The sequence below is a fragment of the Populus alba genome, chromosome 6 (genome assembly GCF_005239225.2).
Source record: "Populus alba chromosome 6, ASM523922v2, whole genome shotgun sequence".
In the NCBI taxonomy this organism is placed as follows: Eukaryota; Viridiplantae; Streptophyta; class Magnoliopsida; order Malpighiales; family Salicaceae; genus Populus; species Populus alba.
The window spans coordinates 25,035,457-25,053,722 of record NC_133289.1 but is presented as its reverse complement, the minus strand read 5'-3'; the positions used below and the strand labels follow the sequence as shown (position 1 = coordinate 25,053,722).

General features: G+C 34.1%; 1 protein-coding gene and 1 long non-coding RNA gene across 3 annotated transcripts; both read left to right on the top strand.

Annotated features, from left to right (window-relative positions):
• Positions 1 to 2,207: 2,207 nt before the first annotated feature.
• On the top strand, positions 2,208 to 3,590 carry LOC118027518 (uncharacterized). The gene is made up of 2 exons (XR_004683838.1): positions 2,208 to 2,485; positions 3,191 to 3,590. It is a non-coding gene; the product is annotated as an uncharacterized lncRNA (long non-coding RNA).
• A 5,221-nt stretch (positions 3,591 to 8,811) lies between these two features.
• Positions 8,812 to 16,422, top strand: LOC118027519 (uncharacterized). Of its 2 annotated transcripts, XM_035030893.2 has the most exons (19): positions 8,812 to 9,008; positions 9,087 to 9,163; positions 9,238 to 9,468; positions 9,625 to 9,711; positions 9,851 to 9,940; positions 10,037 to 10,163; positions 11,056 to 11,156; positions 11,668 to 11,836; positions 12,193 to 12,314; positions 12,759 to 12,887; positions 12,964 to 13,062; positions 13,157 to 13,214; positions 13,297 to 13,372; positions 13,465 to 13,594; positions 13,775 to 13,932; positions 14,531 to 14,603; positions 14,696 to 14,890; positions 15,009 to 15,102; positions 15,308 to 16,422. In XM_035030893.2, exons 2-19 carry the CDS (start codon positions 9,089 to 9,091, stop codon positions 16,234 to 16,236), a joined length of 2,943 nt encoding a protein of 980 aa, XP_034886784.1. In that variant the 5' UTR covers positions 8,812 to 9,008; positions 9,087 to 9,088; the 3' UTR covers positions 16,237 to 16,422. The 2 variants fall into 2 exon arrangements, with proteins under 2 accessions (XP_034886784.1, XP_073266227.1); XM_073410126.1 differs by lacking the exons at positions 8,812 to 9,008; positions 9,087 to 9,163; positions 9,238 to 9,468; ... (1 more) ...; positions 9,851 to 9,940; positions 10,037 to 10,163 and adding an exon at positions 10,558 to 10,756.
• The last annotated feature ends 1,844 nt before the right edge of the window (positions 16,423 to 18,266 follow it).

Genomic DNA, 18,266 nt, shown 5'->3' with positions numbered 1-18,266 from the left:
GCACCAAGATCTTTTAATATATTAAAATTTTAAAACTTACGGCAAAAACATGCATAAGAGTTGATTTCAAGGCTATCCACCAACACACAATAATAGAGTTTTTGAATATATATTCAAATTCAATCATGAAATAATTCTAACATCATGTCAAACATTTTGATAAAATTATAATAGCCACAATTAATTAACTCTTAATTAAAGTTATTAACAATTAACAAAAAAAATACTTAAAATTAATAAGGTTTCACTATCGGTCAATCCTATTTTGATAAAATTATAATGATGTTTCACAATAATAATAGAGTTTTTGAATATATATTCAAATTCAATCATGAAATAATTCTAACATCATGTCAAACATTTTGATAAAATTATAATAGCCACAATTAATAAACTCTTAATTAAAGCCATTAACAATTAACAAAAAAAAAAATACTTAAAACTAATAAGGTTTCACTATCGGTCAATTCCTATTTGTTTTTATGTTTTAAAAGCGTTTTTAAAAAAAGTATTTTTATTTTTATTTTTTTCAAATTAATATTTTTTTGGTGTTTTTATATCATTTTGATGTGATAATATTAAAAAATAATTTTTAAAAAATAAAAAATATTATTTTAATATATTTTTAAATAAAAAATATTTTAAAAAATAATCATAATCACATTCCTAACACTCATAATATTATTTTTTTTTTTTTAATTTTCAGGCCTGGGATACACAGCTCAAATGACCACCACATTTTCCCCCCTCTATTATTTTTGCTTTTCTTTCTTTTCCCTCTCGCTCCTTTCTACCTTTCCTCTCAGCATCAACACACAACCTCTCTCTTTCTCTAAATTAATTTGATTTTGACTTAGAAACTGTTATGCAATTGCGTTCGTTCAGCTGATAACTCTTTCTGGGTTCACAATATTTCAATAAGAAAACGAGGGAGCACCTCATCGATCCAAGCTCTGTACAAGATGAATACACACACACACACACATCAAAATACATATAGCAAGAAAATCTGTTTCTTACAGATTTCTATGAATCGTACTTGCTAATTACTAAACCTTTATATATTTTCGGTTTGTATAGAGGTGACGCGCGCTATTGTGTTTCATCTTAATGTTGCTGACTGTATTGGAAACGCCAGTTGCAAATATATGATGTATCCCAAAGAGTGTTGGTGTAACCTTTCTTTCTTGTGGTCGCGTGGATTCAGGTGGTTGGAGTGAAGAAGAAGCCAAATGTGCAGAATAGGTATAAATTCTGTCCACTAAACGCATGTATATGCTGTGTACAAGACCAATATTTAACAGTGATATCTGTTTTGACCGGATTCTTGAACAGGGAAAGGCTTCTTTGTTTTCCATGGAAGGTATGAGGCAACTTCAGTGCTTGATGTTAATTTGTGCTGGCTTCCTTCCATTGTGTGTCAAGCATCCTGACACTCAGTCTCGGGATGGCCATTCTTTTCATGGTTATTTAACTTAGATATGCACAAACTTCCCATAAGTGCAAGTTCAAGGTTTTGAAAGGGAAAAAAAATCAATATTTTAGAGTCTATGCTCAATTAAAATTAAATATTAATCAAGGTGTTATGGCAGTGATTTAGCTGACAAAGAAGGTTATCATTATCATCCACTCACCCGAGAGAGCAGAAAAAAGCTATCCCATGCTGTGTACTCGACCAAGTACCAACATGCATGTTTAATAATGAGCCTAAATATTTCCATATCATTCCCTCTCCGACTTTTTGACGAGTTATTTGACAAATTCATCTCTGCAAAACTCAGCCAATAAAATTGAAATATATAAGGAATAAAAGCATGGAAATATTAGGTGGGTAATAGTCCTACAAATTAATCATCTGAAGAAAAAATTGATCAGTGGGAAGTAACTAATTAAATTTATGCACAAAAAGAAGTAAACATTCAATACATTTCACTCTTCTTTTCTTTTCTTTTCTTTTTAGCAAAAACACATTAAAAAAAATTAAGATACATCTGAAGTTAACTTACCATCAGCTTCAATTATCAATGGCATTTGCCCAATCCCCAACTACATATAATAATTCAGCCACGTCTTTTCTGACGTAGCTATCTTCGAATGCGCAACTACCTATCTAATGAGATAGGTACTAGCTAGCTAGGAAATTACAAACGAAATAAATCGTACATAATTGCAATTATTTTTCCATTACCTTGAGGATGCAGGAGGGCCCCATGGGCCGTAACCCAGTACGCTCATTTTCTCTCATTCCCTGCCATTAAAGCAAGCTCATCATCCATGTTGGTACGTACCTAGAGCAATGCATTATTGTTTTGCTGTGGCTATCATGTTCTACCCCTACAGCTTTAGCACTTTTTGTTGATTTGATCCCTCGCTGGATTTCTTTCCTTGTCCTCTTTCAAAATACACAGTACTTTTGGGAGCCTTAGATCCTCTGCAAGATGACGATGATGATGCGAAGGAAATGGGACAGCCACATGAGAAAAAGGTACGTAAAGTTTTGCATGATAGAAATAATGCATTGATGCATAGATTTTCTCCCCTTTTTATGTGATTTTGTCACATGCATATCCTTGTCAATGATGTTGCTGGCTGTGATAAGCACAAAGGTTTGATTAACATGACTTGAATCTGTAATAGAATTTCATGGATTTAAAAAAAATTAATCAGCGATCTATACTTCGAACTTTCAATATTAAAATTTATTTACTTAATTGAAACATGATGTTCATTGTAATATAAGAAAAAATTTAAAAACTCGAAATGCATGTATATCGTCGCACAATCATAATTGTAAAATAAAATAAATCCCAATAGATGGTAGAAGTTTATGATGTCTAGCATTATTTAATTAGGAAATATAACAATAAGACTTTACCCCTTGTTAATCGTCTTCAAGCCAGGCGCCGTTCTGGACTAGCTTCTTCTTCTTGCTCTTGCTGCCAAGTAGGCCTTACATGAGAAGAAGAGAGTACAATGTAGCCAAGGACATCTTGCCGGCCGGAAAAGTAATGACAGCCTTGATCGTCTAGTTATTAAGCTCCGAGATCCCGTGCTGCCGGCAAGTCATCCTTGGCTGAATTACACTCTCTACCTCTTCATGTAAGCCCCCAAGGCAAATATTGTCCGTCCTCTTCATCATTTCATTTCTTTTGCAATGCCCTTATAAACTGACCATGTGATGTATTTACAGATTGAAAAACATGATGAGGAATATAGAAATGGAGAGTATCTATGAAAAGCAAGTGGCCATAGGGGCCCAGACTGCTAAAAGCACCGCCATCGCAACATGTCAAGTTGCCAATCCATAAAACACTTGCTAGGTTTGGTTACCAGTATGAACCCCTCATTTCTAGATATTTTGCCCTACTTTCCTTATAAAAAAGAGTAAAAAGAAAGGTATGGAGGAGTGGTAGTGCTATGGCAGAGCCGTAGAGGTACGAGATGTTGAAATGGAGGAATAAAATCTTTCAATGAGAGATATGGTTCTGAAGAGTATATAGCCATATTTATAACGAGCCAAGCTAAAGCTCTTCAGTTGTCAAGAGTCCAATAATTTTAAAGTAACACACGTACAGAACTTTTAATCTCAAGTGCAATCTCCATTTTGATTAAAAAAAAAAAATGGCTTATGAAATACATTGAGAGCTTTGCTAGGATTTCTTAAGAGCAGGTGTTAGAAAAACAAAATTGTATGAATCTTAAATCAGTAAACTTAGAAGGATCCAGAGAAAAAATATGATATTTTTTTTTAGACTGGGAGGGAAAATGTTTAACATAGTTATTAAATTTAATTCAAGAATCTACTAGATTAAGATTTGAATTATAAATAAAATAAGTTAACTTAAGTTGATTTTAAAAAAAAAAAAAAATATATATATATATATATGATTAATAATTTTTGACAGAGTTGGAGTAAACTTGAATTTTAATCAAATTAATTCTCTTTATATTTTATAAAATATAACTCAAATCAGATTTTAATCCAGACGTTAATTCAGGCCATATTTAAAACAGTGCAAAAAAAAACGACGACGTTGAGTGTGCGAATCTTAATTAGTCATCCTTGCTATATATCCCACATAATCTCAGCAATCACGCTCACATGATTTGTACAGACAGCTAGCGCGAGGATGATCCGCAACAAAGTTCATGAACCATATACAATGTTTAAGCTGTTTGATGTTGCAGTTCAGCGTGTTTCGTATTAAAAAAATATCAAATTGATTTATTTGTATTTTCAAATAAATTCAATACATTTTCAAATTAAAAAAAAAAACACATTTAAAATTAAATCACCCTGCACCTTTTACCGGACACATAGCGAATAATGGAGAACAACTTGCAAGCGAATGATCAGAGTAGCTGTCAAGAGAAAAGGAAAGGAAACACTGAAAAGGCACTCGGTTGAATCCATAACATGGACACCAAGACATCCCATGATGTAATTGCTGTCCTTTTGTTTCTCCTTGACATAGCATCTCCAAGCTTTCATGTCTTGTAATGTAAGTTGTAAAAGTTTTAATGTCTTTTCTTTAATAGTCCGCCGCGTCCTATGGATTTGGCCAAGTGTACTGTTTAAAAAAAAAAAAAAAATTATAAACAAGCCTACCCAACTTCATTGCATGCCTGCAACAGCATGCTAGCTAGCAAAGTGCAATTCCTTGCTTGCTACCACAATAGATGCACCTTTTAGCAAATGATGTCTAATTAAGAGAGCAATATTTCATGGATCGCACTTTCTTTAATTGCCTAATAAATGTGTGTTTGATAATGTAATGTGTGTGATTTTATAAAAATGTATTAATTTAAACTAAAAAATATTAAATTAAAAAATACTTCAAAAAATATACAATATCTAAATTTCTTGATTTTTTTTAATGTAGGCAGGTTGAAAGAATTAGTAAGTTGCAGATTTATCATAATTAGATAACGCAAAAGGCCTAGCAAACTAATTTTATATAACAGTGGGACAAAGCAAAGCACAAGAAGAGATATCTTTGTGCCATACGACCAACCTAACAAAAAAACCCATAACTTTCAATCCGACTTTTATCTTACGCTCAAAGTTGATTTGAAGATTTTACAGGCTTAGTTTTATAAAAAGGTCTGCTAATCATCTAGAACTTAAAAGCCTAAATTAAGCTTGAAAGATGTGGTTTTTGAGCTAGTTTTAGTTTGTATTTTTAGATTTTAGTTTAATTTCATTTTTTTTGTTTTTTCTATTTAATTTAGGATTTTAATTTTCTTACCTTGTGATGCAGTTGAGTGCAAAGAATTAACAAGGTTTATTACAAGTCAAAACTCTCAAAGTCCAAAACACTATAATTACGGGGAGACAACCAAATGTTCAATTTTTATTCATTAAAGTGTTTGCTTGTCAAAAGGTTATTACAATCATTTATATAGAAAAAACTAAAAGCCCCTAGTAATAATGATTAGAAAAAATAAAATAAAAAAAATATTCCCTTAAAAAATGAAACTATAAAAGCATAATAATATTGAATAGAAAAATAAAAACAAATTGCTAAATTGAAAAAACAACTAGAAAGTATTTGGTTTTCTAAAAAGGCTTATACATCAGTCTACTTAGGTTGGAAAGAACACATCATCAAGTTTAGATCTTGGTCAAAAACCATTATCTATCACGAACATCATTTTATATATGGCTACCCCATCGTGGATCCCTATCTCAATATCTTTATGCAGCATGTCCCATCTTGAATGCCTAATAAACACTTTTATAGAGATTGCTCTGTTGTGGATCTCTAACATAATACATTTGTGCTAAGTGTCCCATCATGGATCCCACAATCAAGATTTTCAATAAAAGCAATTGAAGCACAGGAAAACAATACACTAGTTCCTAAACATCTTTTTCTCTTGGAGGAGCCTTCTTTTTTCCTTCCTATACAGGCACAACTTGTTATGTGATCTCTTTCAGCAATGATTATTCAACAACACACAACAACCAATAACTAGAAACCGTTGAGCTCTAATACATGTTTTCTATGACCTTCAACCAGAAAACCATCATGAATTGATAAATTCTGATACCAATTGACATGCCTGAAAGTGAAATATAACATGATTTGTTATAAGTCAAAATCCTTAAATGTCATAAACACTATAATTATAGGAAACACTTAGAATATTTAATTTTTATTCATCCAAGTCCCCACTTGCTATAAGCCTATTACAACTATTTATATAGAAGAAAAATTTTAAAAACCCTAGTAATATTGAATAGAAAAACTATTTTTTTCAAATAGAAAAATTATAAAAGCACAATAATATTGAATAGAAAAATAAAAATAAAAATTATAAAAATCTTAAACTTATATATATATATATATATATTTCAAAAAAACTCCTACATCACCTTGTAAAGGTTAGTTCATGGCCTATTTAAGAAGCCGTAAACATTTTAAAGAGATGAACTGTATTAGAGAGAAATATTTAGTATCTTGATATAAATTATGCCTCCCGTCTGTTTTATTTTCCTCTTATCTGGTTCGGCCACGTCACTTATTAACTAGCATTTTTAATATATTCAAGAGAACAAGCAAGCGATTAATAATTGAGATTTTATTAAGAGGTTCGGCCACGTCACTTATTAACTAGCACTCTAGAAAGCCATGCAGCATCATATGTTACTACTTCCTTGATGTATTTGACGGGCAATGTAACACCAGCCAGCCACATATAAGCCATGAGAGCACCACCCATTTGCGTTTAGAATAGCTCTATAAGCTAGCCCAAATAACTAAAATGCTGGAATCCACAACTATTATTACATCCCAGACCCAAGCCAGCATCAAAGAAAAGTCAATTTGAAGTGGACTTGGGAATATGGTATGGTTTTTTTTAAAAATATTTTTTTTATAAATATATTAAAATAATTTTTTTTTATATTTTTTACAAATAATTTTGATATAAACACATAAAAATTATTTAAAAACATATAAAAATAAATTTTAAATAAAAATTCCAAAATTTTAAAAACATGATTTCAACGCGTTCTCAAACACTAATTTAGTTAACCTACTCGACTTGATAAATAAGTTTTTTTTTTTAAATATTTTATAAAACAACAATGTCCTTTATGTCATAATTAATTTAAGGCTTGCTTTGAGGGGATTTGTGTATTTTTATTATTTTTAGGACAATAAAATCACAAAATTAACCTCTGTCTCAAAATTTATTTAGGGTTGGTTAGGGGCAACTCCATAAGTTTTTTAGTTATAAACATGTTAGTTGAGGGGTAGATTAATTTTTTAAAACAATTAAAAAAAAAGAAATTGTTTGACGCGTAAGAGAGATTGCCATCTTAAAACCATAAAAAAACATGAAAATTATAATATCAAAATCATGTTTTTTTTACATTAGTATATTAAAATAATAAAAAAATCACTTTAAAAAAATTAATTTAATATTTTTTCAAATATAAAATAGTTTAATAAACATTTAAAAAAACAAGTTGAACTACAAAAACAAAACCACTCTTAATAATACTTGAAAAAACAATTTGAAGTTTGCTTAATTAATAAATAGATAAGATGATATTATTAGGAGAAAAATTACTCTTCAATATCCCATTACTCCTTGTAGCTAGAAAGGGAAGTGGATTCTCTCTCTCTCTTTTTTTTCTCGAATAAAAAACAAATCAAAGAATCAAGCAATCTTATCACTATCATTTAAATATTTTAGGGTTCTTGAACGGTAAACAAGACTTGTTATTAATTATCAACACTTGAATCAAATTCATAGAGGATGAATTTTCTAATCAAAATTGGAAAGGTTTGTCCATCTACCTCCATATTCTTTTCGCAATTACACTATTCTACAAGATCAACAAGTAATGAAGGTATAAAACTAGGACCTCTCCAATCCGATTACTTGAGAGTTAATGAGTCCCTCAATATCCTTTACTTTGAATGAAAGTTTAAAACATTACTACATGTTCCAAGCAATTTTCAATTCCTAACTTCTTTCTACTACCAAGGAATTTCCAATTTCAATTACGTGGACCGTTAGCAAGGACCTACAACACGTGCCACCTTCCATTCTTCTAGATTAATGCATTCTACTAATTTATCACTAATTTTCCACGTACACAGTGATTAATTAATGAAAGTTCTCAATTTACGGAACAAATCTTAATTACATCCTCGACCTGTTTTCTTATCTCAATTAAGTCTTTATGTATAGTTAAAACTTCATAAACCACTATCTTTAGGACCATTAGATATTATTTAGACTTTAAATTTAAGCTGGGACCGAACAAAATTGTTATTTGATTGATGTATTGTATATCAATTTTAGTTAATAAAATCATTAAATAATTATATTATAATTTTTAATTCATAATAGTATAAAAAACCCATCAAATTCTCTTAAATTCATCATTGAATCACATCACATGAAGCTCTATATATGATTTTTTTGTATAGCTTGTTCCGTTCATCAAATTTTTTTAACAACTTCATGATTTTTTTATATAAAAAGAGAAATCACATGATTTCGCTTTCACGCGACTACTAAACAATTTTATTGATAGAAAGCAATATCGATACATCGAGGATCTAATCGGAATCTACCTTATAGATTGGGGACTTCTTTCAAGGTTTGCCCATTATCTCTTATCATTTACTTTAAGCGTAATACGGCGGGTAATAGCCACCAAACTAGGCACAACGCGCGTGACTTTAATCCAAATGGAACACGTGTCATCAAACAAGTGGTGCCTAATCGATTACAAATTTACAAGTACTCGTCAAAATTTGATATCAAATTTAAACAACACAAGGGTCCCGCCTAGATTCTATAAATGCATAAACGACATTTATTCAAGGTCGTTTCGAAGAATTCTCATGCTCTCCGCCTCCCGCCAGTCTCTCTCTCGCTCGCTCTCTGCTCAGCCTCTCCCCTGGCAGCTCCTCCTCTCCTCCTCTAATCCTTTTAAATTCCCAAATTCTTAACTAATACTCTACAAAAACTACTGTAATCAGGTAATTTTGTGTTCGATTTCGCAATTAAAAGCTTAATTGTAACTTGATTTTACGTAACATCGTTTGATTCTGTGTTAGCGATGGGGTGGGGAAACATCTACAGAAGACGCGTGAAAGTGTTCTCATTAGCTGTGTTAATATACCTCGATTATAAGGTAATTTCGAATTAACTGAGATTTTAATTTTTAAGTGATGACGCTCCTGTGCTGAGACTGTGATGATCATGAAGGCTTCACAGAAAAGAGAGGAATTTATGAAGAACAATGAGAGAAGCGAGGAGATTTGGAAGAGAGCACACGAGCGGAATGCTAAGCGTGTGCGTAATATGATGATACAGTTGGGAGGTTTGTGGGTGAAGCTCGGACAGTATTTGTCCACTCGTGCTGATGTCCTTCCTTCTGCTTACATTTCGCTTCTCAAGCAGCTGCAAGACTCCCTCCCGCCTCGCCCGTTGCAGGAGGTTTTTTTTTTTTAAAAAACTTTTTTCCTAACATTGATCATGGGAATTTGTTGAACTGTGTTTTTGAAGGATTTTTAGTTTTACTGTTGTTTTAGTATTTGTTTTATAATGTCCGTTGTTTATTCGCGAGTGGTGTTGGTTGGTGGCTGGTTATAGGTTCGTCGTACGATAGAGAGAGAACTAGGGAAATCCATGAAGGAGATTTTCTTGGATTTTGATGAAAATTCACTGGCAACAGCGTCGGTAAGATCCTTAACTGTGTTTGTGGTGCGAAGTTAAAGTGAATGCGTATTTAGTATGGAGATTTTGCTTTCTTATTCTCACAAGGGGTATTTATGCATTATGGAACAATCTCGTGGTTTTTATGTTATGCTTTGTGCAGATTGCGCAAGTGCATCGTGCTACGTTAATTGATGGGCGGGAGGTGGTGGTTAAAGTTCAACATGAAGACATCAAGGCAATCATATTGGAGGTTTTGATACTCTTTTGTGTTTGGGTTATGAGATGCTAGAATGGAAAGCAAATGTTGCAGTCCTGCATGGTTATGTTGTATGCTATTGTTTTGCAGGACTTGAAGGATGCAAAGTCCATTGTTGATTGGATAGCCTGGGCAGAACCACAATATAACTTCAATCCCATGATTGATGAATGGTGCAAAGAAGCTCCAAAAGAACTCGACTTCAACCATGAAGCAGGTAAACTTTGTCTTTTTTGATATTTCCATTGATGAAATTCTGTAGATGACATCACAAAGTTGCTATTTTCTTTTACAACCAATAGATAATAAATGAGTGTTAAGGCCGGGTCTGGATGAGGGTATTGGGACTTGAAATACTGAAAATGGAATCCAATTATTTGGATAGTTAAATCCGATCATGGTTAGAATCCATACCATGCATGGCATATTAAGTTTCTAATATATCAATGAAGTGAATGGGATGACAGATGTATGGTGTCAGCAGTGATGATGATTGGCGGGGTGGCGGCAGCAAAGTTGGTAGTTGTAGCGATCATATTTGGGTTTTGGTGGTTGTATATACTCTTTGGTTTGGAGGCAACAGCTGGGCATGGTGGATACACTCTATGAGGGTGGTGAGAACAGCAGTGATGGTGGCAGTGTGAGGTTGACTTTAATTACAGTGGTCAAGACAGTGTGGTGCTTTCATGGTAACTTTCAATGACACGAACTTGGTTCTGGTGGTGATTTGGTGGCAACTGTTGTGAAGGCTTTGGCACAGTGCTGTTATGGCAATGGAAGCGTTAGTGTTGGCACTACTGTGTTGCAGAGGTGAGCTTGGATGTTGTAGAGATGAAAGTGATGGTTGGCGATGGTGTATTCAGCCAGTTTCTAGCTCTTTTATTGAAAGTGAAACTCCCAACTCCTTATGATGAATTGGTATCAGACATTCCCAATCAATGTAATAACACCGTGCAAGGACAATACAAGGAATTTTGAATCCTTAAATTCTACAATCTCTTCTTCCATTAATATTCTCTTTTTGATTTTCATATCTAGTGCACTGATATATATCTCTACTGTTTAGTATACTTTTCTCTCTTACTGACAGTGGTCTTTTGTATTTATAGAGAATACCAGAACCGTGTCTAAAAATCTTGGTTGCACAAACAAATATGACAGCGACAAGTCCATCAATCAAGTGGATGTTTTGATCCCTGAGGTTATTCAGGTATCATTTTGCTTTAACCTTTTAATATAATGAAGTTGCGTGCTAGAGTGCAGGCGCAACAGGATGAAATCCTGAAAACATTTCTTGTCCTAGGAATTTATTAACATTTCTCACTGTCCAAAGAAACTATTGAAGGCCTTATTGCAGGCATCTTTGTTGACATTTATGAGTTGTGACAAATCTCCATTTTAACCACCATTCTTAGAAAAGGAATACATAGGAGAAAAATGAATATCAATGCAAATGTGAAACCTGGGCAGAGTGGCGGGGAGGAAAATGAATCATGCAGTAGGCTATAATTGTGAAGCCTAGTTGTGCTAGTTTCTTCTCTTATTTTGACATAAATATGGATAGTTTCTACTTTCTAAATAGCATTTTGATGAGTGGGTCTTAAAAAGAGAAAACTCCAAACTTTTTATCTGCTGGGTACCTCTTTTGCTCTGCCTACATTGATAATTTTGCACAATCATTTCACTCATCTTACTGCATGTTATGTTCCTCTCATTGACAGTCGACTGAAAAGGTTCTAATTTTGGAGTATATGGACGGAATTCGTTTGAATGACCTTGAATCCCTGGAAGCTTGTGGTGCTAACAAACAAAAGATTGTTGAAGAAATCACACGGGCCTATGCCCATCAAATATATGTTGATGGATTTTTTAATGGTGACCCTCATACTGGTACACTCTCTCTCTTGCTCGCTCAACCACTGGTCTAGTGTTTGCTTACTAGTAGTATAACAGGAAGAAAGGAAAAAGAATCTCTGGCTGTTTGTCTCAGAAAAGGAAAGAAAAAGAGAACGTGTGCCCAGATTTTTCCTTGTTGACGTGTATTTTACACCTACTGATATTCTTTCATTGAGCTATTTCGATGAATGAAACTTGATAATGGGTCTGAAATTGAATATTGAAACATATGTTCTTTCTCCCATTTCTTTACTTCACGTTTCTCCCCTTTCTTCTATTATATTCTTCCTTATTGTGCCCTACATCGGAATCATTTTACTCTGAATGCTTTTGTGTTGGTTGTGTTGCAGGTAATTTTCTGGTCAGCAAAGAACCTCCACATCGTCCAATTTTGCTTGACTTTGGGTTTACAAAGAAAATATCAAGCTCTATGAAACAATCACTAGCTAAAATGTTTCTTGCTACTGCTGAGGTTTGTGAAAATTTTCCTGTCAGGGTACTGCCAATAATTCATTGGAATCATAGAGAATCAGTGTAACAGATCTGATGATTGAATGTGTTAACCAATGACATGATTTTTCTTGCATGGGACAGTTTTCTGTACCCCCCTATAGCATGTTGTTTACTCTGTCTCTCTGTCTCTGCCATTACTCTGTATGCTGAATCTGTTGCTGGTATTCCATATTTTGCTGAGACTTGCTCAAAAGTGCACATTGGTCATTCAAATCAAATTACCAGTCAAGTATAGCTGAGAATCATCCATTATTTTCATAATCTTTCACCACCATTTTGCATAAAATATGCCAATTCAACTATGTACAATACTGTTGGTTTTGTCATTACTCCTATGTGTTTCTATTTTCTACAATTTTTGTTTAATTTTGCATTATTAAGTAAGATATGCTTTCTCATCCAGGGGGACCATGTTGCTCTTTTGTCTTCCTTTGCTGAAATGGGACTTAAGCTGCGCCTGGACCTTCCAGAGCAGGCTATGGATGTGACCAGCATATTCTTCCGTGCCTCAACACCAGCAAATGAAGCTGCTGTAAGTATGCACTGCCTAATTCTAGAGTTCTTTTTGGATATAAGCAAGTCCAATCTTTAATGGTGCTTCTCTAAAGGAATATGCTAAAACTTTGAATGAGCAAAGAACAAGAAACATGAAGGTGCTACAGGAAAAGATGAATCTCAGCCAAAAGGAAGTTAAACGCTTTAATCCAGTATGTCCTATAATATCATTTTAATTCTATCAATACGTTTCTTGATCTTCTTATTGGAAATTTCATCAAAATTGAGTAACAAGTGTTGGTTCAGATTGATGCATTTCCTGGTGATATGGTAATGTTTTCACGGGTTGTTAATCTTCTGAGAGGTCAGTAACAAAATTTGTACACTGGTAACTTTTAGTGTAAAATCTCGTGCATTTCTTTACTTATCCTTTGATGTGGGTTTAGGGCTTTCTTCCACGTTGAATGCTCGCATAGTATATCAAGATATCATGAGACCGTTTGCCGAATCTGTTTTGCAAGAGTGAGTCTATCCAGAACAAAGGTGCCGATTTTTTAACTCTTTGTTTCTAGTTCATCTCTGTTTGAACTTTGAACTGTAAATTCAATTTCCAGAAAGATTGCTAAGGGACCATCGGCAAATGCACAGTGGATCTATGATACACCAGTTCATTCTGATGTGGAGGCAAAGCTGAGGCAGATTTTAGTTGAGCTAGGGAACGAAGACAAAATACTTGGAATCCAGGTCTGCTTGGTTCAACAATTTCTGACAAAGTAGCATGAATGTAAAACTTAAGAATAACTTGTTAACAACACTAAAATTAATCCTTTAGTTAATTTATACTGCTTTTATGCTTTTGATATGGAAAAGATAACTATCTTATTTCCTTTTATTTTGGTTACTTTATCAATTTGATTTCTCAAGGTATGTGCCTATAAAGACGGAGAGGTTATTATTGATACTGCTGCTGGAGTACTCGGTAGATATGATCCTCGCCCTGTACAGCCTGATAGCCTGTTCTCCGTATTCTCTGTAACAAAGGGCATCACAGCAGGAATGTTACATTGGCTTGTTGACAAAGGGTATGTAGTGGTAATTGAATGAAAGCAAAGCCTTTTTTGTGTTAAAATTTACTGAACTGTTACGCAAAATATTTAGTTTATTTTTTGATTAATTTTCATGTTGCAGGAAACTTTCACCTGGAATACTGGGTGCATGATCCTTCCTAAAAAAATAATGATACAAGCACTGGTTTTCCTGCACAATCTATTTCGAAATTTTGGTTATATGACTAGATGATTTTCTTTTCTAGTTAGCACATAGAACTATTTGCAATTGATTTTTCATTCCGTATATGATAATCTATTGCCATGCATTTGTTTTGGGTCAAAAGTTTTTGCGTTTGTGGTCCTTGCCAGTTCTTAGATAGGATATCATTTTTAGGAGTAATTCTGCAGAATATGAAGTAATTTAAGGTAAACTTAATGTAAAATGTGAGAAAAATAGTGTACCAGGGAGATACAGGTGGGTCAGATATGCTTGATTAGATGGTCAGGTTTGATCTTTAAGTTTTCCCACTTATAAGGAAATTTCATTGCTGGAGTGATCTTGAAAGTTCTAGAATCCGAGGATTACTTCCATATTTGTGGTTTGTTACAAATGTCACATGCTGTCTTGCAGAAAACTCAACCTCGATGAAAGTATTGCTAATATTTGGCCAGAATTTGGAACAAATGGAAAGAATCTCATCAAGGTGTGAAAGTTTATGTTGCAAGACCTGCTAAACTTGTCTGATTACCACTGGAGCTCTATATATGTTCGCTTATTTGTTTTTTTCTCATTTAGGTCCACCATGTGCTTAATCATACAGCTGGATTGCAAAACGCTTTGGACAACCTCAGAAAAGAAAATCCTTTGCTACTGACTGACTGGGATGAATGTCTGAAACGGATTGCAATGTCAGCACCTGAGACAGAACCTGGCCAGGCGCAGTTGTATCATTTTCTGTCTTTTGGCTGGCTTTGCGGTGGAATAATTGAGGTACAGTCCCATGCTCAAGTGTTTGAATATGAAAGAATAACGAAGCTGACATCTGCATCTGTTTTTGGAGGGATTTTTGATTTGTTCTCCATTTTAATGATGTGCTTAAATGAAACAGCATGCTTCTGGGAAGAAATTTCAGGAGATCCTTGAAGAAGCATTTGTTCAGCCTCTCAACATTGAAGGCGAGCTATATGTTGGAATTCCACCAGGTATCTGTTAAAATCTGTTTATTCAATGTTCTTGCTTTGCTAGCATAAATTCTACAAAGATTTGCACGCACAATTGTCCTTTTTCAAGTTGACATACTCTCTACTTGTTACTCCTTCCATGGATAGAGTTATAATGCTCCTACAAATTGTAAATTCAAAGTTCCTTTCATGATTGGAAGTAATGCTTGTTATGCGTCTCCTTCAGGTGTGGAATCTCGACTTGCATCGCTGACAATAGATGAAGATGATTTTAGCAAGCTATCAAAAATCGGTAGTCTCTCTGCACTTCCCTCCACCTTCCAGCCAGAGAACATTTCTCAACTAGCAACTACACTGCCTGCTTTGTCTAACACGCTGAACATTCGTCGCGCTATTATACCAGCCGCTAACGGACATTGCTCAGCCCGTGCCCTTGCACGCTATTATGCAGCTCTTGTTGACAGAGGCCTGGTCCCACCACCTCATTCCTCATTGTCCACGCCACCCCTTGGTAGCCACCCCCACATTCCGAAATTTTCTTCAGAGATTACCTCCAAAATGCAGAATGGTAAAATGAGCAAGGCAGTGGGTTCTGCTTCAAAGAAAAAAGAAAATGGTTATGAGCAGAAGACGAAGCAAAGTAAAGATTCCAAGGACAATGGTAGTGGTGGAGAAAGTAATAGTGATGGTTATACCAGGATTGCTGTTGATATCACTAGTGGCAACAGCAGCGTCAGCAATACTAGTTTACCTGATAATAGCTCTGCATCCGGCAATGATTCTCGCAAAAATAATGTCATCTGGATCTTTAATAACCCCAGAATTCATGACGAGTTCATGGGTACGGGTGAATACAGTGATCTAGTCCAGCCAAATGGGAAATTTGGATTAGGGTTTAAGAGATTTAGTTCAAGTGATGGATCCTTTAGTGGATTTGGGCACTCAGGTCTTGGTGGATCCACGGGTTTTTGTGATATTGAAAACAGGTTTGCCATTGCAATAACCTTGAACAAAATTTCATTTGGGACCGCAACGAGAAAAATCATTCAGTTTGTTTGTTCAGAGCTAAATGTTCCATTGCCGGATGAGTTCTCAATTCTTAGTGGAACAGAAGCTGGTGAAGAGTTAAGCATATCAAGGGCTCTCTTTAACTGAAGATGAGAACGAGTCTTCTCATTGTTTAAATGTATTATTTCCAGAACTACAGATATTATTTATACTGATCACGACTGTACCAAAAGGATATTTGTAAATATTTACAGCCATTGTTTATAAGGTTATACGTGCAGGTGCTCCTCTGCACACATATACAGCCATAAATAACTTGATTTACGAGATTCACTGGTGGGATTTAATTCGTTCAGTGAATTAGATTTTTTATAGAGTTTTTTGGTAATCATTTTGAAAGAGGGAAGAAAAAAAAAAAACCACACTTGGAAGGCAATTTATAATCTTTATAACTCTAGATTAACCTTGGATTTTGACCACTGGAGCTTTTCAATTGTCTTGCTTAAACCTCAAAGCTGCAAAAGGGATAACCAGATTGTCAATTCCCAGGTTACTTTATTGAAAATTTCTGGCATTATCTACATAAAATGTTATTATATAGAGATTCGACACTGCCAAGCCCAACAATAAATAAATAAAATAAAAAAAGATGGAATTTTGGTGAAAAGGGTCTCAAACACAAGAACCCTTGAATTGTCTCTATGTAATAATCTGCTTTTCTAAAGAAGTTTACGACTTGTTAAATACGCCGGTAACTAATTTTCACAAGGCTGGAAAATCAAGATCCTTAGTCAAATAGAAAAAAATAGAAAAAAAAAAAATCCAAAACTAAACTAAAAATTAAAAAATAAGAAGAAAATAATGAAACTAGCTCAAACAAAATCTTCCGAGCCTAATTTAAAGGCTTTTCCTATCTTTATTATAGATAGCGGGATCCATGTAGAATTTTTGTTTTTTGTAAATTTAAATGCAATCCAACAATTAAATAAAAAAATTATAAATATTTTTACCAAATCAATTATTTAATGTGATAAGACCTCTTCTTGGATTCATCGATTCCCATTAATCTATAAATGAGGGATTTTTACATGGTCCAGTTATAGCAGGCCTGCAACTAAATGTTCAGAACTATCATACCCTTCATAATTGCCTCCATCAAAATTGTTGTTGGCTGTGTCATCCTTGAATTTGATTCTATTAATTAGGAGGATATTCTAATTTGAAGAACGATTGCAGCTTCTCTGTACTCAACTGTTTGGTTAGACTACATGTGATTCTTGGCATTATGATCATAACATCATGTTTGTCACTGGTTCTATGCTCACATTCGGCACTTGAAATGCTTGCTTCGATCGATGGTGGTAGACCTATAGCTTGGAGATCTTGTTTTATGGAACTTTTGAGGGCTAATACTTCATCGTTACCACTAATTTTCTCCTGCATTTCTGAACCCGTCTTGTGATTCACAGGCTTGGCTTTGTAATTAATGGCTTTTGTCCTTGTTTTATCAACGGAACTATTCTCTCGTACAATAATAAAGAAGGAAAAAAAGTAAAAAACATAATTAACATTTTCCTGTGGATCAAAGCATGATGGCAGCATGGCCAACCATATAATAAATAAATAAATATACAGTAGTGACAAAGAGAAGAGAATAAACAAAGCAAGAAACAGTGTATTAATGGCAATGCACGTGATTTGAGCAGAAAATGCAAGAAGAAAACATTATTGAATTCTTAAAATATGTAATCAGAGAGTAATAATCTTAACAGTACAGCAACAAAACGCGGTTTCTTCCATCTTTTGTGCCCTCAGAGAGAGTAGGAAAATCATTTCTCACCCAACTGGTGAGATTTGCAGGGCATTTCAAAGTTTTCTCAGATATTCAAGGGTGGATTTCCATGACCCTCCAGGCTTCGAGGAAGGTGCTGGCACTAGAAAGAATATCATTAGCTTGTACTAGTTGGCATCGTGAGGTAGAAGATTCGTTAGTACTTGATGGCTTAAAAATCTTAAATCTTAATTTTGATGAGTTGTTAGCTGGTTTTCATGTCACCTTACTGGGATTTTGAAGTTGAGTGATCAAATAATGTTGGCCCAGTTATGCCTTCAAAACTGAGAAGAAAATGGAACCAATAATTTAATTTAATTTTATGTTTTCGCTACATTTAAGAATT

What these genes read in the sequence shown, in the direction of transcription:
- LOC118027519 (XM_035030893.2), top strand. Translation starts at nt 9,089, where the DNA reads ATGGGGTGGGGAAACATCTACAGAAGACGCGTGAAAGTGTTCTCATTA. An exon ending in ACAAAATACTTGGAATCCAG is followed by an intron (nt 13,595 to 13,774) that starts GTCTGCTTGGTT and finishes TGATTTCTCAAG; the next exon opens with GTATGTGCCTATAAAGACGG. An exon ending in ATATGTTGGAATTCCACCAG is followed by an intron (nt 15,103 to 15,307) that starts GTATCTGTTAAA and finishes CGTCTCCTTCAG; the next exon opens with GTGTGGAATCTCGACTTGCA.